The sequence below is a fragment of the Neophocaena asiaeorientalis genome, unplaced genomic scaffold, assembly GCF_003031525.2.
Source record: "Neophocaena asiaeorientalis asiaeorientalis breed wild unplaced genomic scaffold, Neophocaena_asiaeorientalis_V1.1 scaffold91, whole genome shotgun sequence".
In the NCBI taxonomy this organism is placed as follows: Eukaryota; Metazoa; Chordata; class Mammalia; order Artiodactyla; family Phocoenidae; genus Neophocaena; species Neophocaena asiaeorientalis.
The window spans coordinates 6,023,636-6,049,528 of record NW_020173198.1 but is presented as its reverse complement, the minus strand read 5'-3'; the positions used below and the strand labels follow the sequence as shown (position 1 = coordinate 6,049,528).

The window sequence follows — 25,893 nt, the reverse complement described above, 5'->3', positions numbered from 1 at the left end:
ATTTTCAAACTGGCTAGTAATCAAAGACATGAAAATTAAAATAATATATCATTAACTGTCTAAGAACCTGGCAAGGGGAAAAAAAGATAGAGCCTAGTGCTGGTGAGGGCATGTGGGAATCAGCAGCCTCATTTACTACTGATGGACGTGAAAACAGGTAGAAACTTTCTAAAGAGAAAAATGTGACAAACATCTTTAAAGTTTTCATTTATTAGCAATTGTAATTCTCAAACTTATCCCAAGGAATAATCAGAGCTGGACTCCAAAATTAATATGTAAGATTGTTAATAATAGTTTTATTTATAACAGCAGATTTAAAAATTAAAGTAAGCCATAGTTATCAAGTGGTCATTAAAAACCATGTTTTAGGAAAACATTGAATGACATAAAAAATGCTCATTATATTAATTTGAGCAAAAAAGAGAATATAAGATCATATAAACTAATATTTTGGGACTTCCCTGGTGGTGCAGTGGTTAAGAATCTGCCTGCCAATGCAGGGAACAAAGGTTCAATCCCTGGTCCAGGAAGATCCCACATGCCGCAGAACAACTAAGTCCATGCTCCACAACTACTGAACCTGAGCTCTAGAGCCCACGAGCCACAACTACTGAAGCTCGCGTGCCTAGAGCCCGTGCTATGCAACAAGAGAAGCCACTGCAATGAGAAGCTCATACACCGCAACAAAGGGTAGCCCCTGCTAGCCTCAACTAGAGAAAGCCCGTGTGCAGCAATGAAGACCCAATGCAGCCAAAACTAAATAAATAAAAAATTTAAATATGTATGTGCATATATATTTATATATGCATATACTTATATATGCATATATTTTATATTTACTTATGAAAATGTATAATTATATTTGAATTACCGGGAGGAAATAAAATGTTCCCATGGCCTTCTCTGAGTCATGGATCATTTTTACTCTTTTATTTTTATTTTTGTGTGTTTCCAAAGTATTTTTAAATTAAAAAATGCGTATACTTTTTAGGGCTTCCCTGGTGGTGCAGTGGTTGAGAATTGTCTGGAAGATCCCACATGCTGCGGAGCAGCTGGGCCCGTGAGCCATGGCCGCTGAGCCTGCGCGTCCGGTGCCTGTGCTCCACAATGGGAGAGGCCACAACAGTGAGAGCCCCACGTACCGAAAAAAAAAAAAAAAGGAATACTTTTTTGAAAACCTCAGTAGGAATCATTAAAAATCTAAACTTCCATGGCTGACTAACAAAGCATTTTCATGATTCTTCAGAGGGTGGTTCTCTCTTCTTCAATAATGTCCATCACCAGTGGGAGAAAAGCAATCTGCTCCTTGCCCTGCCTTCATTCTACTCTGCTCCACAGGACGCTCAGCCTACATACTCTTCAGCCACTAGGACCACAGCATCCAGGTCCCTTGAAAGCCACATCCACCATGCCTCTCCCACAACCCGGGCCTGACCAGTGAGTGTGCCAAAAACACCGATGAGTCATCAGGAACTGGAACAATAAACACACTCCCAGGAAATGTACGAGGTAATTACACACAAGGGTAATTAAAGAGAATAACTATTAAATAAACCAAGTCAGTGACACACAGCAGCCAAAGGGCAGAAGCAGGCCTTCCTGAAGCGATTTCCTGATTTGACGGTAGCATTCATGATGAAGTCTGTATGACTGAAAAGTTTATGATGCTTTCAACCTAGAAGGGAAACAGCTGGGGAAATGCAACACACCAGGCATTGTTTGCCTAAATGGGAAGAAGGAGTGCTTTGCTCTCAGATGGCAGCTGGGGAAAGCCCATTTTCCTTATAGCCACCCTTAGCCCTAATGCAGCACCCCTGCCCTTAAAAACTTGCTGTTGTCCTATCAAAAAGCTCCTCTAATCCATTTGTTCTCTTAAATTTACTTTTAAGGTTGACTTACCCAAGGTTCTGTGACGCCTTGAAAGGAAGAGGACACTACCCTCCCAAGTGTAACTCACTGCCAACTCGTTGCCACTAACGTCTACCTGCCTCTTACCTTCTAAGCCCCTGCAGAAGTGTCTATCACTTCCCCAGAGTGTGTAAAAGCACCTAGGCAGCACTGGAGCTAGGCAACAATTATTTCCATAATGGCAATGTTTTCATGGAAAAGGTTTTCATATCTGTTGAGAAGGAAAACACTGATCCCTTGCATTTCTGTAAAATCAGTCACCAGAAAAGGCAAACAAACCCAGGCCCCAGACGCTTCAAAAAGAGCGAGTAAAAACAAGCCTGCGAGGGCTTCCCTGGTGGCGCAGTGGTTTAGAGTCCGCCTGCCGATGCAGGGGACACAGGTTCGTGCCCCGGTCCGGGAAGATCCTACATGCCGCGGAGCGGCTGGGCCCGTGAGTCATGGCCGCTGAGCCTGCGCATCCAGAACCTGTGCTCCGCAACGGGATAGGCCACAACAGTGAGAGGCCCGCGTACCGCAAAAAAAGAAAAAAAAAAAAAAAGCCCGCAAGCTGGGAGGAAGGATGTTTACCTGCATGGGGAAGCAGGGCCATCTCCAATCCCTTGGCGAAGTGGGCGGTGGCGTCGTAGAAGTCCAGCAGCTTGATGAGCTCCAGCTCGGGCCCTGCCCTCTCCACACTGGAGCTGAGGCAGACGGGCAGAGAGGGCACCAGGGCCCCCAGGGTCTGAATCAGCAGCACAGTCACCACCTCGTAGGGGTTCCTGAAAACCTGCAGGGGGAGAGAGGTATCTGTATTAGCACACTGGAGCAGATCTTCTAAAGAAGCAGACTCCTGGACTGCTCAAAGGAATCCTTCCAAGCCGGAAAGCGGTCTAGTCAAGAGCCCCAAGCTTTCCTCAGCACCCATGTGAACATGCTCAGAAAGCCAAGTAAACTAGCAAGACTTGCATCCTGTCCAGGACAATTGGCTACTTTCTGCCTATTGCAGGCCCCGCTCTCCGCTCACCTGCTGTGCGGCCCGGTTTCTAACAGGCCATGGACCCTGGGGTTGGGGACCCCTGTTTTAAGTACAGATTCACTTAGTCAAATATGAAACAAGATATAAGACTGTTCTTATGCAACACTAAGGCAAAAATAAGTGTAAGTTTAAAAATTATAAAATCAATCAATTCACATTTTTATTAGAAAATATCTTGAAATGAAGGAAAATGGAAACCAAAACTTATGGATACAGCAAAAGCAGTGCAAAGGGGAAAATTTATAGCTGTAAATGCACACATTAAAAAAGCAGAAATATCTCAAATCAATAACCTAACTGTACACATTTAGGAACTAGAAAAAGAAGAAACTAAACCCAAAGCTAGTAGAAGAAAGGATATAATAAAGATTAGAGCAGAGGTAAATGAAATAGAGAACAGAAAATCAATAAAGAAAATCAACAAAATCAGAAGTTAGTTCTTTTAAAAGATTAACAAAATGGCAAACCTTTTACCTAGACTGACCAAAAAAAAAAAAGAGATTAGATTCAAATTACTAAGATCAGGTATGAAGGTGGGGACATTTACTACCAATTTTATAGAAATAAAAGGGATTATAAGAGAATACTATGAACAGTTGTATGCTAACAAACTGGATAATCTAGATGAAATGGACAAAAAATTCCTACAAATATTATTTACCAAAAGTGACTTCAGAAAATCTGAATAGACCTATAACTAGTAAGGAGACTGAATCAGTAATCAAAAACCTCCCAATAAAGAAAAAATGAGAACCAGATGGCTTCACTGGTAAATTCTACCAAACATTAAAAGAATTAATACCAGTCCTTCTCAAACTCTTCCCAAAAAATTGGAGAGGAGGGAGCATGTTATATTCTGAATTGTGTCTCCCCAAAATTCATATATTGAAGTCCAAATCCCCCAGTACCTCAGAATATGACTATATTTAGACAGAAGGCCTTTAAAGAGGCAATTAAGATAAAATGAGGTCATCTGGGTGGGCCCTAATCCAATCTGACCAGTGTCCTTATACAAGAGGAGATTAGGACACAGGCACACATAAAGGAAAGACACAGGGAAAAGACTGCCATCTGCAAGCCAAGGAAAGAAGCCTCAGAAGAAATCAACCCGGCCAACACCTTGACCTTGGGCTTCTAGCCTCCAGAACGAATTTCTATTCTTTAAACCACCTATTCCAGGGTACTTTGTTATCGCAGCCCTAGCAAACTAATATAGAACACTTCCTAATTCATTCTATGAGGGCCTCACTAACCTGATACCAAAGCCAGGCAAATACTAAAAGAAAAGAAAAGAAAATTACAGACCAATATCTCTTATAAATACACATACAAAAATACTCAACAAAATACTAGTAAACTGAATTTAGCAGCATATTAAAAGGATTATACACCATGACTGAGACTGATCTCCAGAATGAATGGTTCAACATATCAAATTAGTCAATGTAATATATTAACAGAATGAAGGGGGAAAAAGCTCATTAATCTCAATTAATGCAGAAAAAGCATCTGACAAAATTCAACACCCTTTCATAATTGGGGAAAAAAAAAACACTCAATAAACTAGGAATAGAAAGGAACCTCCTCAACATGATAAAGGCCATATCAGAAAAACCCATGGCTAACATCATATTCAATGGTGAAACACTGAAAGCTTTTCCCCTAAGACCAGGAACAAGACAAGGGTGCCTGCTTTTGCCACTTTATTCAACATAATACTGGAAGTTCTAGCCAGAAGAATTGGACAAGAAAATGTAATAAAAGGCATCTATGTTGGAAAGGAAAAAGTAACGTTATCTCTTTTCACAAATGATGTAATCTTATATGTAGAAAAGCCTAACAAATTGAAAAAAAAAAGTTAGCAGTAATAAACAAATTCAACAAAGTTGCAAGATGGAAAATCAACAAACGAAAATCACTCACATTCAAGGACTTCCCTGGTGACGCAGTGGTTAAGACTCTGTGCTCCCAATGCAGAGGGCCTGGCTTTGACCCCTGGTCAGGGAACTAGATCCCACATGCATGCTGCAACTAAGAGTTTGCATGCCACAACTAAGGAGCCCACAAGCCACAACTAAGGAGCCTACCTGCCACAACTAAAAGACCCAGTGCAACCAAATAAATAATTTTTTTTAAATCACTTGCATTTCTATACTAGCAATTCTATTCTAACAATCTGAAAAGGAAATTAAGAAAATTATTCCATTTACAATAGCATCAAAAAGAATAAACTATTTAGAAATAAATGTAACAAAGGAACTAAAAGACTTGTACACTGAAAACGACAAAACACTGCTGAGAGAAATTAAAGAATACACACAAAAAATGGAAAGACTTCCCATGTTCATGTACTGGAAGACTTAATATTGTTAACATGGTAATACTACCCAAAGCCATCTACAGATTCAATGCAATCTCCATCAAAATCCCAAAGGTGTTTTCTGGAGAAACAGGAAAACCCATCCTAAAATTCAGATGGAATTTGAGGGAACCCCAAATAGCAAAAACAATATTGAAAAAGAGGATCATTGGCTATCTCACACTTCCTAATTTCAAAACTTACTACAGGGCTTCCCTGGTGGTACAGTGGTTGAGAATCCGCCTACCAATGCAGGGGACACGGGTTCGTGCCCCAGTCCAGGAAGACCCCACATGCCGTGGAGCGGCTAGGCCCGTGAGCCATGGCCACTGAGCCTGCACGTCCGGAGCCTGTGCTCCGCAATGGGAGAGGCCAAAAGAGTGAGAGGCCCGCACATCGCAAAAAAGAAAAAAGAAACTTACTACAAAGCTATAATAGTCAAAACAGTGTGGTACTTGCATAAGAATAGACATATAGCCCAATGGAATAGAGAGCCCAGAAACACACATACATGGTCAAATGATTTTCAACATGAGTGCCAAAATCATTCAATGGGAAAAGGACACTCTTTTCAACAAATGGTGCTCAGAAAACTGGATACTACGTACAAAAAAAAAAAAAAAGTTGGATCCTTACCTGATACCATATACAAAAATTAACTCAAAATTAATCAGACCTAAATGTTAAGAGTGAACTATAGGGCTTCCCTGGTGGCACAGTGGTTAAGAATCCGCCTGCCATGAAGGGGACACTGGTTCGAGCCCCAGTATGGGAAGATCCCACATGCCACAGAGCAACTAAGTCCGAGCGCCACAACTACTGGGCCTGCACTCTAGAGCCCACGAGCCACAACTACTGAAGCCCACGTGCCACAACTACTGAAGCCCGCACGCCTAGAGCCCATGCTCCACAACAAGAGAAGCCACCGTGGTGAGAAGCCCACACACTGCAACGAAAAGTAGCCCCCGCTCACTGTGCGCAGCAATGAAGACCCAAGGCAGCCAAAAATAAATAAATTAATTTTTTTTTTTTTTTAGGTTACTTTTTTTAAAAAAAAAATTAATTTAGGGCTTCCCTGGTGGCGCAGTGGTTGAGAGTCCACCTGCTGATGCAGGGGACATGGGTTCGTGCCCCGGTCCGGGAAGATCACACATGCCACGGAGCAGCTAGGCCCGTGAGCCATGGCCACTGAGCCTGCGTGTCCGGAGCCTGTGCTCCGCAACGGGAGAGGCCACAACGGTGAGAGGCCCGCGTGCTGCAAAAAAAAAAACAAAAAAAATTAATTTTTTTTTTAAAAAGAGTAACCTATAAAATTCTTAGGAGAAAACATAGGGCAAAATCCTCATGACCTTGGATTTAGCAACAGTTGGCACTCCATATCTACACGTTCTGCATCCACAGATTCAACCAACCTCAGATCAAAAATATTCAGGAAAAAAAAAAAGTCCAGTAAGTTCCAAAAAGCAAAACTTGAATTTGCTGCATACCAGCAACTATTTACATAGCTTTTACATTGTATTAGGTATTATAAGTAATCTAGAGATGATTTAAAGTATACAGGAGTACATGCATAGGTTGTATGCAAATACTACACCATTTTATATAAGGGACTTGAGCATCCATGGATCTTGGTATGGGGAGGGGGGTGGGTTCCTGGAACAATTCCCTGAGGATACCAAGAGTTGACTATAGTTTCTTAAGTATGACACCAAAAGCATAAGCAATAAAAGAAAAAACAGATAAACTGGACTATATCAAAATTAAGAATCTGTTAAAACACGTTACAAATAGAGTGAAAAGACAACCAATGGAATGGGAGAAAATATTTGCAAATCATGTAACTGATAAGGGATTAATATCCAGAATATATAAAGAACTCCTACAACTCAACAACATAAAACCAAACACTACAATTCAAAAATGGGCAGTGCTCGCTTCGGCAGCACATATACCAAAAATGGGCAAAAAACTGTAATAGACATTTCTCCAAAGACGATAATACAAATGGCTGATGAGCATGTGAAAAGATGTTCAACATCATCAGTCATTAGGGAAATACAAATCAAAACCTCCATGAGATACCATTTCACACACACTAGAATGGCTATTTATCAAAAAAATGGAAATTAACAAGTGTTGACAAGGATGTAGAGAAATTGGAATTCTTATGCATTGCTGATGGGAATGTAAAATGGTGCAGCTGCTATAGAAAACAGTCTGGCAGTTTCTCAAAATGTTAAACATACGATTATGATATGATCCAGCAATTCCACTTGTAGGTATACACCCAAAAGAACTGAAAACAGGGACCCAAAGAGATATTTGTACACTTTCAGAGCAGCATTACTCACAATAGCCAAAAGGTGGAAGCAATTCAAGTGTTTATCAACAAATGAATGGATAGACAAAATGTAGTAAATACATACAACAGATTATTCAGCCATAAAAAAGTAATAAAAATTCTGATACATGCTACGACATGGATGATCCCTGAAACCATTATGCTAAGTGAAATCAGCCAAACACATAAGGACAAATATCATATGGCCCTACCTATAAGAGGTATCTAGAATAGGAAAATTTATAGACACAGTAAAGGTTAAGGTTACTAGGGGATGGAAGAGGGCGAAGTGGGGAGTTATTACTTAATGAGTACACAGTTTCTGTTTAGGGTGATGAAAAAGTTCTGGAAATAGCATGATAGTTAATCAACACTTTGAATGTACTTAATGCCACTTGATTGTACACTTAAAATGGCTAAAATGGTAAATTTTATGTATATTTTACCACACATAAAAAATTAACTATCAAACCAATAAAATTCAAAATAATAGGACAGATGAAGATGTTTGCTGCAGCTAAACTGCCTTTTTCATCAATAATTTGACCTGACTGCTACAGCACAGGTTTTTTTGAGTTCAGCCTGCCTATGCTTCTCTGTGGTATGTGAGGAGAATTTTTACACCGCTTCTATCTCTACTCAAACTACAAACTACTAAGAAAACATCAGGCTGGCAACGGCATTAAACAGCACTCACTTGGCACCAGCACTTACATTATCTAAGCATTAAGTTTGTCTCTTTCTTTTTTCACTGGCCCCCAATAGAAGAGGGGTACCAATGTGACTATCAACAGAAAAGCACCCACTGAAATTACATGGCAGCAGTGGGTTATAAGGTGGTCACATACATGGCCCAAAATATGCTTATATTTTTTCTTAGATTATTACCAAAATAGAAAACAAAATTTTTAAATTCTCATAGAGAATTCACAAAACTTCAACAAACACCTGTTTAGTTTAATAAACATCACTGCTGGGGTCTGAGAGAAAGAAATAGAGGAAATGCAAATCTAACCCAACAAATACGAAATGACCAATTTATATCCTGAGCAACAGCTTCCAGCCATCTACTGGATGTCACCATTAAGCTGAGCCACTCTCACTTGGAATTTAAAAGTGTCCTGAGGGCTTCCCTCGTGGCGCAGTGGTTGAGAGTCCACCTGCCGACGCAGGGGACACAGGTTCGTGCCCCGGTTCAGGAAGATCCCACATGCCGCGGAGCGGCTAGGCCTGTGAGCTGTGGCCGCTGGGCCTGTGAGTCTGGAGCCTGTGTTCGGCAACGGGAGAGGCCATAACAGTGAGAGGCCCATGTACCAGAAAGAAAAAAAAAAAAAAGTGTCCTGAATTGGAATTCATTATTTTCCCACTGACCTCCCCAGGTCTGTTTCTATCAACTTCCTTATTTCTGTCAGTAGCATCACCATTCAACCAGAATAAAAATCTCCCTTTTCACTTTCCTTTCTTTCAGTCCCTTTATCAGTTACCAGGTCCTAGCAACTGTTCATTTTTTAACTGGATATCTTTTGCTACATTACCATCACCATCCTAGACCAAACATAGCTTCCTACCTGTCTTCAGTCTTTCTTCATCAATTCACCCTATTTACCACCACCAAATTCATTATTTTGAAATGTTATTTAGAATTTTTCTTACACTTTAAATGTTTAAATACTGCAAGATTCAACAATCAACATTTTGCCACAATTGCTTTATTTCTATTTCTCTCTAAGCCATTGGAAAGGTAATCACAGATATCATGACACATCATCCCTAAATACCTCAGCGTCTATCTCTTAAGAATAAGGCCATCCTCCTATATTACAACACTGCAGATAATCAAATGTAACCTTAATGTAATACTTTTACCTGCCACAGTCCATGTTCAAATTTCCCCAATTGTTCTTTCAATGTCCTTGATAGTTTTTTGTGTCATCATGCAGAATCCAATCCAGGATCATGAAATTACATTTAGTTGTCTTTTTTTTTGTCTCCTTTAATCTAAACAATTTCCTGACTTTTTTTCTTTCATGACACTGACATTTTTGAAGAGTCTAGGACAGTTGTTTTTTTTTGTTTTTTTGTTGTTTTTTTTGCGGTACGCAGGCCTCTCACTGTTGTGGCCTCTCCCGTTGCGGAGCACAGGCTCCGGATGCGCAGGTTCAGTGGCCAGGGCTCACGGGCCCAGCCGTTCCGTGGCATGTGGGATCTTACCAGACCGGGGCATGAACCCGTGTCCCCTGCATCGGCAGGCGGACTCTCAACCACTGCACCACCAGGGAAGCCCTAGGACATGTTTTGAAAAATGGTCTTTGATTTGGATTTGTCTGCATGTTTCCTCATGGTAAGACTTTTTGGCAGAGAAACTACACAGGTGATATTCTTACACCAAAAGCATTCTTAAAACAGTAACATCATCATTCACTCTATTGCTCCAGAGGCTCACTATCTTCTAGAGAAAGCCAAACTTCTGTCTTGCGTTCAATGTTCCCACTCCATCCACACAAAGCTGCACCAATACAAACCGTCCTCTGTCTCCATCCAGTGTATTCCCCCCACGATCCCCCAAACATAAGAGAACCATAGAGACCTTTACATATCACCCAGTCCAATGTCCTGATTTGACAAAAGAAACATTTTACTACAAGAAAGGATGGACCAAAGGAGAAAATGAAAACTATTCTTATCTAGAAAGAGAAATCCTGACTCCTCTCCTTGTACTGTGAGAAAGGACTAGGCAATGAGTACCTACTTCACTCTTAGCTCCTATTTAAGTGACCTGAGGCTGGGGTGCTGGGTGGTGGGGGGAGAATTAGACTAAACGACCCTGTACCCAAGCGTTCTAATTGGTTGTCAGCTGAAACTATGTTTATAGCTGATAGTTCCAGCTGACCAACCAACAGGTCCCCTATGCTCAAAGGTGTCCCCTTTCCTTTAAAGCGATCTGGCAAAAGGGATGCTCTGGCCATTTGCCAAACAAGAACCAAAAGTTCAAAGACTGTAAGACCAAACTTAACAACTAGGGCCATAGAATTAACCCAAACAGCACATGCAAAAACAATCTGACCTTACCCTACACTACACACAAAAAATAATTCAAGATGGGCCATAGAACTAAATGTAAAAGCTCAACAAGCTTCTATAAGAAAACACAGAAGAAGAGCTTTGCAACTTGGGGAATGGTGATGGTTTCTGAGGACAAAGAAAGCAATAACCATAAAAGAAATGATAAAATCCAGTTCATCAAAATCAACACTTCTGCTCAAGCCACAGACTGGAAGGAAATATCTACAAAATATATCTGATAAAGAACTTATACCTAGAATATGTAAAGAACTTCTATAACTCAATAATAGAAAGGCAAATTACCCAATTTTTTTAAATGGGTAGAAGACCAGAACAGATACTTCACAAAGGAAGATATACAAATGGCCAATAAGCATGAGAAAAGGTGTTCAACATCCTTAGTCATCAGGGAATTGCAAATTAAAACCACAGAGAGATACTACAACATACCCACCAGAATGGCTAAGATTAAAAAGATAACACCTAGGGACTTCCCTGGTGGTGCAGTGGTTAAGATCTGCTTGCCAATGCAGGGGCACAGGTTCAAGCCCTGGTCCGGGAAGATCCCACATGCCACGGAGCAACTAAGTCCATGCACCACAACTACTGAGCCTGCGCTCTAGAGCCTGTGAGCCACAACTACTGAGCCTGAGTGCCACAACTACTTAAACCCATGCACCTAGAGCCCGTGCTGTGCAACAAGAGAAGCCACTGCAACGAGAAGCCCGCACACCGCAACAAAGAGTAGCCTCCGCTCACTGCAACTAGAGAAAGCCCGCACACAGCAACAAAGACCCAACGTGGCCAAAAATAATAAATAAATAAAATAAATTTAAAAAAAAAGAATCTGCCTGCCAATGCAGGGGACATGGGTTCGAGCCCTGGTCCAGGAAGATCCCACAGGCCGTGGAGCAACTAAGCCCATGTGCCACGACTACTGAGCCCACGTGCTGCAACTACTGAAGGCTGCACGCCTACAGCCCGTGCTCTGCAACAAGAGAAGCCACCACAGTGAGAAGCCCGTACACCGCAATGAAGAGCAGCCCCCATTCACTGCAATTAGAGAAAGCCCAAGTGCAACAACGAAGACCCAATGCAGCCAAAAATAAATAAATAAAATAAATTTACAAAAAAAAAAAAGACAACACCTGACGTGTAGCAATCAGAACTCTCACACACTTGTGTTGTAGGAATGTAAAAAGCACACTCATTTTGAAAAAGTGCCGATTTCTTTATTTTTGGCTGCGTTGGGTCTTCGTTGCTGTGTGCGTGCTTTCTCTAGTTGCTTCGAGCAGGGGCTACTCTTTGTTGCAGTGTGCGGGCTTCTCATTGTGGTGTCTTCTCTTGTTGCGGAGCACAGGCTCTAGGCGCACGGGCTTCAGTAGTTGCAGCACGTGGGCTCAGTAGCTGTGGCTTGCGGGCTCTAGAGCGCAGGCTCAGTAGTTGTGGCACAGAGGCTTAGTTGCTCCGTGGCATGTGGGATCTTCCCAGACCAGGGCTCAAACCTGTGTCCCTGCATTGGCAGGCGGATTCCCAACCACTGTGCCACCAGGGAAGCCCCAAAAGTGCTGATTTCTTATAAATCTAAATATAGACCTACTCTATAACCCAGCAATTCCACTTCCACGTCTTTACCCATGAGATATGCACATGTGGTGTCCACAAAAAATTTACAGAACAATGTTTAGAGCAGCTTTATTTATAATTGTACTAAACTGGAAATAGCACAAGTGTCCATCAATAAAAGACTCAATAGGGCTTCCGTGGTGGCGCAGTGGTTAAGAATCCACCAGCCAATGCAGGGGACACGGGTTCGAGCCCTGGTCTGGGAAGATCCCACAAGCTATGGAGCAACTAAGCCCGAGCGCCACAACTACTGAGCCTGCACTCTAGATCCCACGAGCCACAACTACTGAAGCCCGTGCTCCGCAATAAGAGAAGCCACCTCAGTGAGAAGCCTGCGCACCGCAACAAAGAGTAGCCCCCGCTCGCTGCAAGTAGAGAAAGCCCGCGCACAGCAACAAAGACCCAATGCAGCCAAAAATAAATTAATTAAATAAATAAAATTTTTAAAAAACCTCAATAAACAGAACTGTCATATATTCATACCATGTAAGAGTGTTCAGTAATAAAAAGGAACAAGCTACTGATACGTACAACAACATGAATAAATCTCCAAAAACATGCTGAATGAAAGAAGCCTCGCCAAAAGGACATACACCACATGATTCCATTTACATGAAATCCTAAAACGGGCTAAACTAAATTATGGTGGGAAAAATCAGAACAGTGGTTGCCTTCAGGGATGTTGGTACTAAGACTGACTGAGAAGGAACACAAGGGAACTTTCTAGTGTGACAGTCATGTTCCATATCTTGGTAGGGGAATAGGTTAAACAGCATTTGTCAAAACTAATTAAATGGCATATTTAAGATCATTGCATTTTATAATTTTACCTAAAAAAAATCCCAGTAAACAAAAACTGAACTCTAGTTAATAATACGTATGTTCTGAAGTGAATGATGTTTGCAACTTACTTTGAAATGAATCAAAAAATAAGATGGGTCAATGAACAGATACACATGGATAGATGGACAGATCTGTGATAAAGCAAATACAGCAAAATGTTCATTGTAGAACACAGGAGGTGGGTACATGGTGTTCACTGTACAATTCTTTCAAATTTTTTATATGTTGGAAACTTTCCATATTAAAATACTGGGGAAAGGGACTTCCCTGGCGGTCCAGTGGTTAAGACTCCGTACTTCCACTGCAGGGGGCCGGGGTTCAATCCCTGGTTGGGGAACTAAGATCCCACATGCTACGTGGCATGGCCAAAATATAAAAAATAAAATAAAATACCAGGGAAAAAAAGTCTTTAGAGATACATTCACCCTGGCTCCTTTGATTTTCTTCTGTACTCTACTGAGCTTCAGGAGATGACAGTCTCCTATCATGCTCACATTCTGAAAAGAAAATGGGCCATGGGACAAAAGTAGAAATTAGCATAAACTTACGTCTTACAAAACTTGGGGTGAGGCCCAAAAAAAAGTGTGAGAAGTCAAAATCCTTTTTCCAGGATGCTGAAGGGCAATTGTACTTACAGGCATGAACTGTTTTTATCCTCAAGATATAAGCAGTAGAGGAGACAAGGACACAGAAATGCATGCGGATGGACAGGATCACTGAAAACTGACGATTGCATAAAAAATGGGAAACTTCTACAGGAGGTTGTTTTTTGTTTTGTTCGCTGGTTTGGGGGTGTTTTTGTTTCTTTGGGGTTTTTTGTCTGAATGAGGTTGGTTCAAGGAGAAAGAAAAGAGGATGGAGAAGAGCACTTCAACCACCTTGAATGACATGACCCTATATGAGGAATTCTCTCTAACTACAGTGGAGTCCATTCCAGCAAATTACTAACCAATACGCGAAGGGTGATTCACAATTAATTCTGAAAAAAATATAAGCCACACCATAAACAGGCCCAGTCAGTCATTACTCAGACATAAGACAGCCTTTTTCCCCTTCTAAAGAGAAGATCTAGTGCACCTCCTGGCATCAAGACAAGGGACCAATGTTTCATATCCTTCAAGACTGAAAATGCCTAGAGAGTTTAGGAAAGTAAATGATGGAAAGTTCGTGAAAGTAAATGAAATGAAGTTCTCTGTCTCATCTCTCCCCTAAGTCAGAGGGTGCCTTTAAAATTATACTGTTCCTCTAACTCTTGGCCTATTGTGAGAACAAGGGAAACTAACTTTAGGCCGGGTAAATTTTACCCAAAGTTAAGATTAAAACAGCCTTGTTCACTCAAGCACCACCTGACTGAGGCCCTCCTGCTTTTAGATCAGAAGATAATGGCCTCCAGGAATTCCACAGGGCTCCCCTGCTGAACAACAAGCAACATTGTCACATTAGATTCTATTTAAGATATAGATAAGAGCGATAAGAAGAGTTAGAACAGAGACCTAAAGATTTTCCTGCCCCTTTGGTGACGACAGCAAATGGGGAGGTTCTTCAAGCGGTGCTCTCTCTGGGTGGCCTGGGTGCTCTGCGGTGGAGCAGCCCGCTCCCAAGGCCATCACCCTCTCCCTCGGCACCAAGGGCTTTGTTCTCGCTAGAACCCAAAAGAGCTGTTACCTGCATAGCCCACTGGATTTGCGTGTGCAAAGCACCGAGCAAGGCATCATAGAGTCCAGTGAGCTGCCGGTCCAGGGGTAGGTCGGTCTGGCACAGCTCCTGCCAGGCTGCTAAAAGCTGGACCTGCAGAGGCAGAACAAAGGAGGCCTTACTGGGTCCGCCAAGACATACTGCCTGCTGCAACTGCCCTGCCCTCCTACCAGGGCAAGCGACTGGCCACTGCCTACTCTCCCAGGCAATCGGGTACCCACGGACGATGATTCACTTCAAAAGAGGCAGGAAAAAAAAATTTACAGTCACCTGCTCTGATCATCATCCAGAACTTGAATGTGTTGCCCTCCAAGTGATCCTTTCTCCTTTTTTCTTGCCCCCAAAGCATGCCAATGTACTCAGCATGCTACCATTCTTCTGAATAGACCTCAGAGGTGGGCGTGAATATGTGTTTTAGCTTCTTGTCCTAACACCACTGCTTAAAAGACAGATGGGCACTGGACTTGAAGGAATTAACAAGTTAGCCCAGGAAGCTGTCAAGATTTTCAGTAACCTAATTTCAACAAACCTAGAAAACAGATAAAATTCTTAAAGCTTGCTGAAGGCATAATAAACCTAATTGCCCTTAAAAGACAAAAATAGGAAAAATTAAAACTCTTCAATCTGTAAAGGAAATCTAGTTATAAATACAAGTGAGGCTGAAAACTAATGACTTTTTTCCAACTTGCAATTAAATGAATCCACAGGCTGGACCAAGAGCACCCCCTACTGGCTAATTGAAAGAAAAAGACCAGAGGGCAGGGAGGCAAATATTTTTACCTTTGAGTAGGAAACTGGGATTCAAAACTGTGATTCTGTAGCCCAGTTCTACAAGCATTCCACAATGGTAATCACTCACAGCTTCTCACCTTGTGACACTTGTAGTAGTATGCAAGAAGTTGGGGCATCCGGTCAATTTCATTAAAAACCTTCACAAACACTTTGGACTGATCTAAAGAAAAACAATGGAAAACATGTACATACTGTTACCAGGTTTTCTATTGCAGCCAAGAGAAAGAATTCAGCAGGATAAATGTGGATTATACATGAGCTAGTATTCAGAAGTTCCCACCAAGACAATGAATTAACTCATGTGTGGAGATCATAAATATGAAAAACAAGTGAAGTTAAGGGTAGAACATGTGACTCAATCAGATACCACATGCCAATGTTCATTCCACAAAATGGGTTTAATTATTATTCACAAAACAGTCCCTGAGTTTTCTCATTTCTATACCATTCAAATATATATTATTCCTTCTGCCCTAAATACTTCTCCTCACCTATCAAAATCTTAGATCCATAAGAAAATGCTCATGCTACATTGCTGACTGCGAGCAAAAAAGATATAAAATTGCATATACTCAATGTACATACTTTCCTTAAAAGAGATATGTACACAAAGGGAAAAGAACTGGAAGAAAATACTAACAGTCACCTCTGGGTGGTGAGTATATCATTTTACTGGTATATCATTTTCTTTTCTATATTTTTCTCCATTTTTCAAATTTTTAATAACCTATATATGTATTATTTTATAATCAGAAACAATTAAAAAATTTTTAATTCATCTCTTTCAAGGTTCTGCACATATACTAGTTCTTTCATAAAAGCTTCCTCGATTTTGTTTCATCCTTTCCTTCATCCTGGGGAGGCCTAAGGCAGTTTTCACATTCCATCTTGTAATAAAATTATTTGCGTACTTGTCTTCTCCCAGCCTCACCCTCCATCAGTGTGTAAAGTCTTTGAAGGATATCAATCTTGGGACTTCCCTGCTGGCTCAGTGGTTAAGAATCTGCCTGCGAATTCAGGGGAAAACGGGTTTGAGCCCTGGTCTGGGAAGATCCCACATGCCATGGAACAACTAAGCCTGTGCGCCACAACTACGGAGCCTGCGCCCTAGAGTCCACGAGCCACAACTACTGAGCCTGTGAGCCACAATTACTAAAGCCCGTGCGCCTAGAGCCCATGCTCTGCAACAAGAGAAGCCACCGCAATGAGAAGCCCGTGCACCGCAACGAAGAGTAGCCCCCGCTCGCCGCAACTAGAGAAAGCCCGCACACAGCAATGAAGACCCAGTGCAGCCAAAAATAAATTAATTTTTAATGATTATTTGCTTTTAAAATGCTTATCATTTTCATAAGATCATTTAAATAAATGAATATCCCTGCCGTATGTAAAATCAGGCTCCAAAAAGTTGCTTCACTTTATCAACTGAATTCATTGGTTGTGTAAAATGAACCAGGCATGTATATGTGAAGATTGTGGGTAATGTGTTGGGGATGTACTGATTTATCAGATTTTCCTTTAAAAACTGTTAGTAAAGAAGCACCTTGGCTTTCTAGGAAAGATGACTGATTAAAGAGCATATTACTTTTGCGGCAGAAAAAAGCCCTTCCTGATACTCACCAAAATTAACCACCCAGGGACTTCCCTGGTGGCGCAGTGGTTAAGAATCCACCTGCCAATGTAGAGGACACGGGTTCAAGCTCTGATCCAGGATGATCCCACATGCCGCGGAACATTTAAGCCTGTGCGCCACAACTACTGAGCCTGAGCTCTAGAGCCCACAAGCCACAACTACTGAAGCCCACACGCCTAGAGCCCATGCTCCACAACAAGAGAAGCCACTGAAATGAGAAGCCCATGCACTGCAATGAAGAGTAGCCCCCGCTCGCCGAAACTAGAGAAAGCCCGTGTGCAGCAACGAAGACCCAATGCAGCCAAAAATAAATAAATTTTTAAAAAAATATTCAAAATTAACCACCCAAAGAAAAACACAATATCATTCATCTGTGTTGAAGCCAGGAAAATGTCTGTACTACAAACTTCGGAGGGGATCTCCCTGGTAGTCCAGTAGTTAAGATTCACGCTTCCAATGCAGGGGGCGTGGGTTCGACCCCTGGTTGGGGAACTAAGATCCCACAGGCTGCAAGGCATGTCCAAAAAAAAACACCAAACTTCACAGAATACTAATCAGATATTCAATCATTTTGGCAGATGAGTGGGGATGCTGGGAGAACTCTGGATGTATCACGCATGCAGCAGCGTGATGGAAAGGAAAAGACTGGGAGCCAAGGGAGGACTGGGCAGGCAGGGGAAGGCCTGCTTCCATACCAGCTCAGCAGTGGGACAGGGACAGCCACAGGGCTGAAAAGCGCCATTTCCCTGTTCTGAATCGGCATCCTGCCTACAGAGAGTAGAATCTGGAATCAAGCCTGATTCAGATCTGTGAATGAAAGCTGTCAAAAACAGCTAACCCCCAAACCAAAGCCCATGATCCTGACCCACAGAGCATTCTTCAAACCTGATTCCAGCACCAAGTAGCCAACTCACACAGAAGGAAAGGAAAAAACTTAAATTCATGGAGCTGCCCGCCGCCACTCCTACTCCCCTAACCTCACATAACTAGACATACACCCAAACCGCGCAGGTGAGTTCCATGGTCTGTAGCTGCCACAAATTCATGAGAAAACATGAGGAATAAAGCTGCCAGATGGTGATTTTCCAAAGGCCCGGCTCCAGTCCTAGAATCCTGCTAATGAGAAGAAGACTCAAAATAAAGAATTGACAAATGGGGAAGATATGGAACGAAAAGCCTGGAGATGAGTCCTGAACCCATTCTCTTTGGGCAACTGAAAAGCACAACACAGAACGTAGCCTTTAAATCAAGGGCAAGAGGAAATCTCTCAACCAAGTCCAGGTCAACAAAGGAGGGGTTTCCAAGGAGGTCCCATGCTAATTATTTTTCAGTAAACAGTAGACCCAGAAAAAAGCACCCACATACAAATATGAATAAATAGAAACAAATACAAACAAAAAAATTCCAGCATGTGACCTATGCAAAAGTACCACAGGGGGTAAAAAAGAAAAGGAACAGAGCATACAGAAGGTGCATGCAGAGAGCACGTCAAGAACAACCAGAGAGAAGATAATAAGGAAGCAGAGACTTCAACAAACACTACAGGGCAATTAGACCTAACAGACAGTACAGAACATTCCACCCAACAATGGCAGAATACACATACTCAAGTACCCATAAAACATTCTCCAGGATAGACCGTATCTCAGGCCACAAAACAAGTCTTAATAAATTTTTAAAGATTAAAATCATATAAATCATACAGTATCTTTTCTGATCACACTGGTAGAAAACTAAAAATCAACAGAAGAAAGAAAACTGGAAAATTCACAAATATGTGGAAATTGAACAACATACTCCTAAACAACCAGTGGGTCAAAGAAGATACCACAAGAGAAATTAGAAAATGACAGATGAAGACAAAAACCTAACATACCAAAACTTATGGGATGCCACAAAAGTAGCCCAAAGAGCTAATTTATAGCTGTACATACTTACACTAAAAAAGAAGAAAGAGCTCAAATCAACAACCTAAACTCTACATCTTATAGAACTAAGAAAATAAAAAACAAACTAACTAAACCCAAATTTAGCAAAAGGGAAGAAACAATAAAGAGCAGAGCAGAGATAAGTAAACAGAGAATACAGAAACAAAACAAAAATCAACAAAATCAAGGGTTGAAAAGATGAAAAAAATTGATAAAACTTTACTTAGATTCACTAAGGTAAAGGAAGAGGACTCAAATAAATAAAATCAGAAATGAAAGAGGGGATATCACTACTAATTTTACTGAAATAAAAAGAATTATAAGAACGTACTATGGACAATTATATGCCAACAAATTGGATAAATTAGATGAAATGAACAAATTCCTAAAAATACTCAATGTACCAAGACTGAATGATGAAGAAATAGGAACTCTGAACAGACCTAAAACTAATAATCGAATCAGTAATCACAAACCTCTCAACAAAGAAAAGCACACCAGATGGCTTCACTGATTAATTCTACCAAACACTTAAGGAATTAATACCAATACTTCTCAACCTCTCCCAAAAAAATTGAAGAGCAGTGAATACTCTCTAATTCATTCTATGAGGGCAGCATTACCTTAATACCAAAGCCAGACAAAGACATTACAAGAAAAGAAACCTACAGATTAATATTCCTGATGAATACTGATATAAAAATCCTCAACAAAATAGTAGCAAATTGAATTCTACAGCATATTAAAAGGATTATACACCATGACCAAGTGGGATTTGCTCTGGGATGCAAGGAAGGTTCAACGTATGAAAATCAATGAATGAAATACACCACATTAACAGAACAAAGGAAAAATATCCACGTGCACGTGATCATCTCAACTGATGCAGAAAGGCATCTGTTAAAATTCAATACTTTTTCATGACAAAAACACTCAAAAAACTAGGAATAGAAGCAAAAAACCTCAACAAAATAAAGGCCATATATGAAAAGCCCCCAGCTAACATAATACTCAATGGTGAAAGACCATTTCAAACTTTTCCTCTGAGATCAGGAACGAGACAAGGATGCCCACTTTTGCAATTTCTATTCAACTTAGTACTGGAAGTTCTAGCCAGAATAATTATGCAAGAAAAAGAAGTAAAAAGCATTCAAACAGGAAAGGAAGAAGGAAAAATATCTTTGTTTGCAGATGATATGATCTTATTTATAGAAAGCCCTAAAGATTCCACCAAAAAAAAACCTGTTAGAACTAATAAGTTAATGCAGCAGGATACAAAATCAACACACCAAAACTCACTTGCATTTCTATACAGTAACAATGAACAATCTAAAAAAAAAATTAAGAAAACAATTCCATTTATAATAGCATCAAAGAATAAAATAGTTAGAAATAAATATAATCAAGGAGCTAAAAGACTTTTACACTGAAAGTGACAAAACGCTGCTGAAATTTTAAAAGACACAAATAAATAAAAAGACATGCTATGTCCATGAATTAGAAGATTTAATATTGTTAAGATGATAATACTATCAAAGCCATCTACAGATTCAATGTAATCCCTTCCAAAATGGTGTTCAATTGTGTTCTCTGGAGAAACAGAAAAACCCATTCTAAAATTCATATGGAATTTCAAGGGACCCCCAAATAGCCAAAACAATCTTGAAAAAGAAGGACAACATTGGTTGATTCACAATCCATGATTTCAAGTTACTACAAAGCAACAATAATCAAAACTATGTGGTACTGGCATAAGGACAGACATATATACAGCCTAATGGAACAGAATAAAGGGTCCAGAAATAACCTTCACATACATGGTCAAATAATTTTCAACAAGGAGGTCAAGACCATTCAATGGGGAAAGAACAGTCCTTTTAACAAATGTGCTCAGGAAAAAAAATGTTGCTCAGAAAACTGGATGTCCACATGCCAAAGAAAGAAGTTGGACCCTTACCTTGTACCATATACAAAAATTAACTTATAATGGCTCAACAACCTAAATGTAAGAGCTAAAACTATAAAACTCTTAGGAAAAAAAAAACAAGGGAAAAGCCTCATGACCTTGGATTTAAATCTGAAATTTAGGGACTTCCCTGGTGGTCCAGTGGTAAAGAATCTGCCTTCCACTGCAGGGGACACAGGTTCGATCCCTGGTTGGGGAACTAAGATCCCAAGTGCTGCTGGGCAACTAAGCCCGTGCGCCACAACTAGACAGAAGCCCTAACGTCACAACTAGAGAGATGCCCACATGCCACAATGAAGAGCCCGTGCCACAACGAAGACCCTGTGTGCTGCAACTAAGACCAGACACAGGGCTTCCCTTGTGGCGCAGTGGTTAAGAATCTGCCTGCCATTGCAGGGGACAGAGGTTCAAGCCCTGGTCCGGGAAGATCCCACAAGCCGCAGAGCAACTATGCCCGTGCGCCACAACTACTGAGCCTGCGTGCCTAGAGCCTGTGCTCCGCAACAAGAGAAGCCACTGCAATGAGAAGCCTGCACACCCCCAACGAACTCACCGCAATTAGAGAAAGCCCAAGCACAGCAACAAAGACTCAACGCAGCCAAAATAGATACATAAAATAAATAAATAAATAAAAATTTTAAAAAAAGACAAGACAGAGCCCAAAAAATAAATTTAATTAACTAATTAAAAATAAATAATAAATAACAAAACTGAAATTTTAAAAAAACTTTTCTTAAAAGAGAGAGCACTTCAAAAGATTTACCTTAGGGAAGAGGAGAAAATTTTGCACTACAACTGCTTCACATTCTCAAGGAAATTACACAAGGTATACGCTTTCTTCAATAGGATCTAAGGTATCACAATGAGATATAAAGGGAGGCTGGCAGAGCTAAGAAAAAAAATGAGGAAATAAATAATGATATGATGAATTAAAAATTAATTAGAAGAACAAAGAGCAGAACACATACTTTAGAAAATGCTATTGATCAAATGCAAGACAGACTTGAAAAATAAGACTATGGAGGAGAGGAGATTGTTGGCAAAGAGCCAAAATAGACCAGCGTGAACATATTATACGTTGAGGGGGGAAAGGAAGAGCTAATGAACAGACAGTTGATGTTCTCAAAAATGAAAAAGAAAATAAATGAAATAGAAGAAAAAGTCTTTTAAGAAAGAAATTTTCTAGAAATGAAGAAAAATATGATCAGCAAATAAGATACTATGTTCCAGAAAACATTAAAAATTTTCGAAACTGAAAAATAACCTAGTAAAGTAACTAAACTACAGGGTAAAAGAATCTCAGAAGTCAGCAAACTATGAGCCAAGTTACCAACTGTTTTTGTAAATAAAATGTTATTGGAACACAGTGAAGCTCATTCATTTACATATGAGTTTTCGTGCCACGACTGCAGAATTAAGTATTTGTGCTACAGACCATATGCCCCACAAAGCCCCAAAATTTATTATCTGGCCCTTTACAGACAATGTTTGCCCACCCTATTTTAACTATTCAAGGAAAATACTATGTACAAAGAAAAAACTAGGCAGGCCACTCTCATACTGAACATCAGAATATAGTTGGCAGAAGACAAGAAGCAACGTCTCTAGATTTCAGAAGGAAAAATAGTATGAACCAAGAATTCCAAAAGCAGTCATTCTTTTCTACATGGAAAAGCAATAAAAACACATTCTTTACTTAAATACCAAGGATATACATATGATCCCCATGCCCTTCCTGAGGGAAAAAAAAGTCTACTTAAAAACAGAATCCTGCTAATGAAGAGAAGCCTCAAAATAAAGAATTAACAGGGAATTCCCTGGTGGTCCAGTGGTTAGGACTCCACGCTCTCACTGCCGAGGGCCTGTGTTCCACTCCTGGTCAGGGAACTAGGATTCCGCAGGCCACGCGGTGTGGCCAAAAAAAAAAAAAAAAAAAGAATTAACAAATGGGGAAAATGTGGGATGAAAAGTCTGGAAATGAGGCTGAATCCACTTAAAAACATGATATTAAGCACAGAAAACCATGGCAATTTTTGGTTATAAAACAGTTATATAAATACAAAATATTATAAAACACAAAAATTTTATAATGTTTACATTTCAGAGAGAAAGCTACATGATAAAAAGATTATTAATTTGATGGTATGCCATGAAGAGAAATTCTAGACTATGCAATATTCTAGAATAGGGCAGGGGGAGGGTGAAGGGTGGGAGAAAGGGAGGGGAGTGTAAATGCACTAACTGAGGGAATCATATATTGTTTCATTTACAATGTTGATAAACTGAGAAGAAAATTTAGTTTATTATTTGAAGTCATAAATCACTAGTAAAACTAAAAACAAGTTATGTATCTTTCAAGTTATCCATGAGAAAAAAACACAAAGAAAACAGCAAAATATTGAGATCAAAAGAAACATAAAGAAGAAAATATAAAAATAGAAACATGTAAGACTGGAAATTTCTGTCAAAAAGAAAAACCTAAATGGGATAAAGTCACTGATTAAAAAAGAAATATCAGGATTAAATCAAAAAATACAATTCAACTATGTGCCATCTCCAACAGACAAGTCTAAAATAAAACATCTCAGGAAGTTTGAGGGTTAAGACAAAATAGGCAAAGACACAGTAAAGCAAATACAAACAAAAAAGAAGGCAGAGGTCCTCATACTTATACCCAAGGTGAACTGCAGACAGAAAGCCTTCAATGGGGCCATGGCAATATTTGATAAAAATGCTATTTAAATCCTAATAGTAAGAAAGAATGAAACGGTCCCAGTTGTTTTTGTGAAGCCAACACAATCATGATACTAAAACCTAACAGAGATATTCACTTACAGGACCTCAATTTAAAAATTTTAAGTAAAATTTCAGGGGAATTCCCTGGTGGTCCAGTGGTTATGGACTGTGCTTTCACTTCTTTGGGCCCAGGTTCAATCCCTGGTCAGGGAACTAAGATCCCACAAAGCCTCGCAGCATGGCCAAAAATTAAATAAAATACCAGCAAATATCTAGTAGTATATTCACACACACACACACACACACACACACACACACGGTGAACAAGTAGGGCTTGTTCTTGAATTGTAAGAATGATGTAAAATTAGGAATGCTATTAATATGATTTGCCATATTGGTAGGTCAGAGGAAATAAAAACAACACATTCGATCTTGAAAGATGCTAAAAGGCCATTTAATAAAATTTGACAATATTTACCTTTTTAGAATTACCTAACGGGATAGTATCAAGTACTGACTGAGACTTGTTTCTGTCTTTGGAGTTACTGAACAGCACAGGGATTACAAAAGAGATGACTCGCTCCTGGGAACAGACATACACAACTCTCCAGGGCTGAGTTCCAAGAGCGCCCCACTTTGGTGTGACTTCACCACCAGGGCAAGGGAGGCCAAACCTTTGCAGGCCTTGACTATCGAGAGAACTGGAGTGGAAAGAAACCATCTTTGGAGGGAAGATAGTGTTACTGCTCAGAATGAGGAGGTTCAGCTGCTCTCACCCACACTGAAAACTCAACTATCCAGAGGGTCATTCTCCAAGGGTTCTATACTGTATGGGTACAGGGGTGACTATATGTCCCAGCTGGCCCAGGACAGTCTTGGTTTACACCTGTTGCCCCAGCTGCACTATTGAAAGCACTCCCTTTTCCTCTCAAAAGTGTCCTAGTTTAATAATAAATTACATGGTCAAACTCAGCATACTGAAATTTTATAACGTTTTTACGTATGATAAGAATTTACATGTGCACATGTCTGCATATTCATATATAATTATCTAGCTATAGACTTTTCTTAATTATTAAAACCTAGGCTCACCCATCCTAAAACAAAATAAAACACCAATCAGAACTCTTTAAGATATCAGCACTTCTCACTGCTGCATTATTTACAATAGCCAAGATATGTAACCAACTTAAGTGCCCATCAACAGGTGACTGGATAAAGGAGATGCGATATATATAGTGGAAAACTACTCAGCCATAAAATAAAAAGATAAAATCTTACCATTTGCGACAACCATAGACCTTGAGAGTATTATGCTTAGTGAAATAAGTCAGATGGACAAAGACAAATAACGTATGATTTCACTCAAATGTGGAATATAAAAAACAAACAAAATAAATGAAAAAACCAAACCAAATAAAAACAAACACTTAGATACAGAGAAGAGAGCAGTGGTTACCAGAGGGGATGGGGCACCAGGAGGGCGAAATTGGTAAAGGGGATCAGCTGTATGGTGATGGATGGAAACTAAATTTTTGGTGGTGAGCATGCTGTAGCATATACAGAAGTAGAAATATAATGCTGTACACATGAAACTTACATAATGTTATAAATCAATGTTACCTCAATAAAAAAATAAATTTTAAACAAACTAGAAAAACAAAGATATCAGAACTTCTTATGATTTAATTTCACCACTGGAAATGTACCATTATATAAACAAAACTGATGCTCCATCTCAGAAGCCAAGGGAAGAAAGCATTCTCAGAACAGGAGGGAGTAAAAAACATTGTTAACTGTTGTTGACAATGAGAAACAGAAAAGTAGGGCTTCCCTGGTGGTGCAGTGGAGAAGAATCCACCTGCCAATGCAGGGGACACAGGTTAGATCCCTGGTCTGGGAAGATCCCACATGCTGCGGAGCAACTAAGCCCGTGCACCACAACTACTGAGCCTGTGCTCTATGAGACCACGAGCCACAACTACTGA

General features: G+C 40.2%; 1 protein-coding gene across 4 annotated transcripts in view; it reads right to left on the bottom strand.

The window, feature by feature from the left end:
* Window positions 1–25,893, bottom strand: part of COG7 (component of oligomeric golgi complex 7) — an 86,061-nt gene that overhangs the window by 50,378 nt on the left and 9,790 nt on the right. For all 4 annotated transcript variants that reach the window (XM_024744559.1, XM_024744561.1, XM_024744558.1 and 1 more), the window contains 3 exons: window positions 15,723–15,805; window positions 14,824–14,946; window positions 2,479–2,677 (listed from right to left, as the gene is read on the bottom strand). In XM_024744559.1, the coding sequence (XP_024600327.1) occupies window positions 2,479–2,677; window positions 14,824–14,946; window positions 15,723–15,805 (405 nt within the window). The remainder of the gene's footprint in view (window positions 1–2,478; window positions 2,678–14,823; window positions 14,947–15,722; window positions 15,806–25,893) is intronic.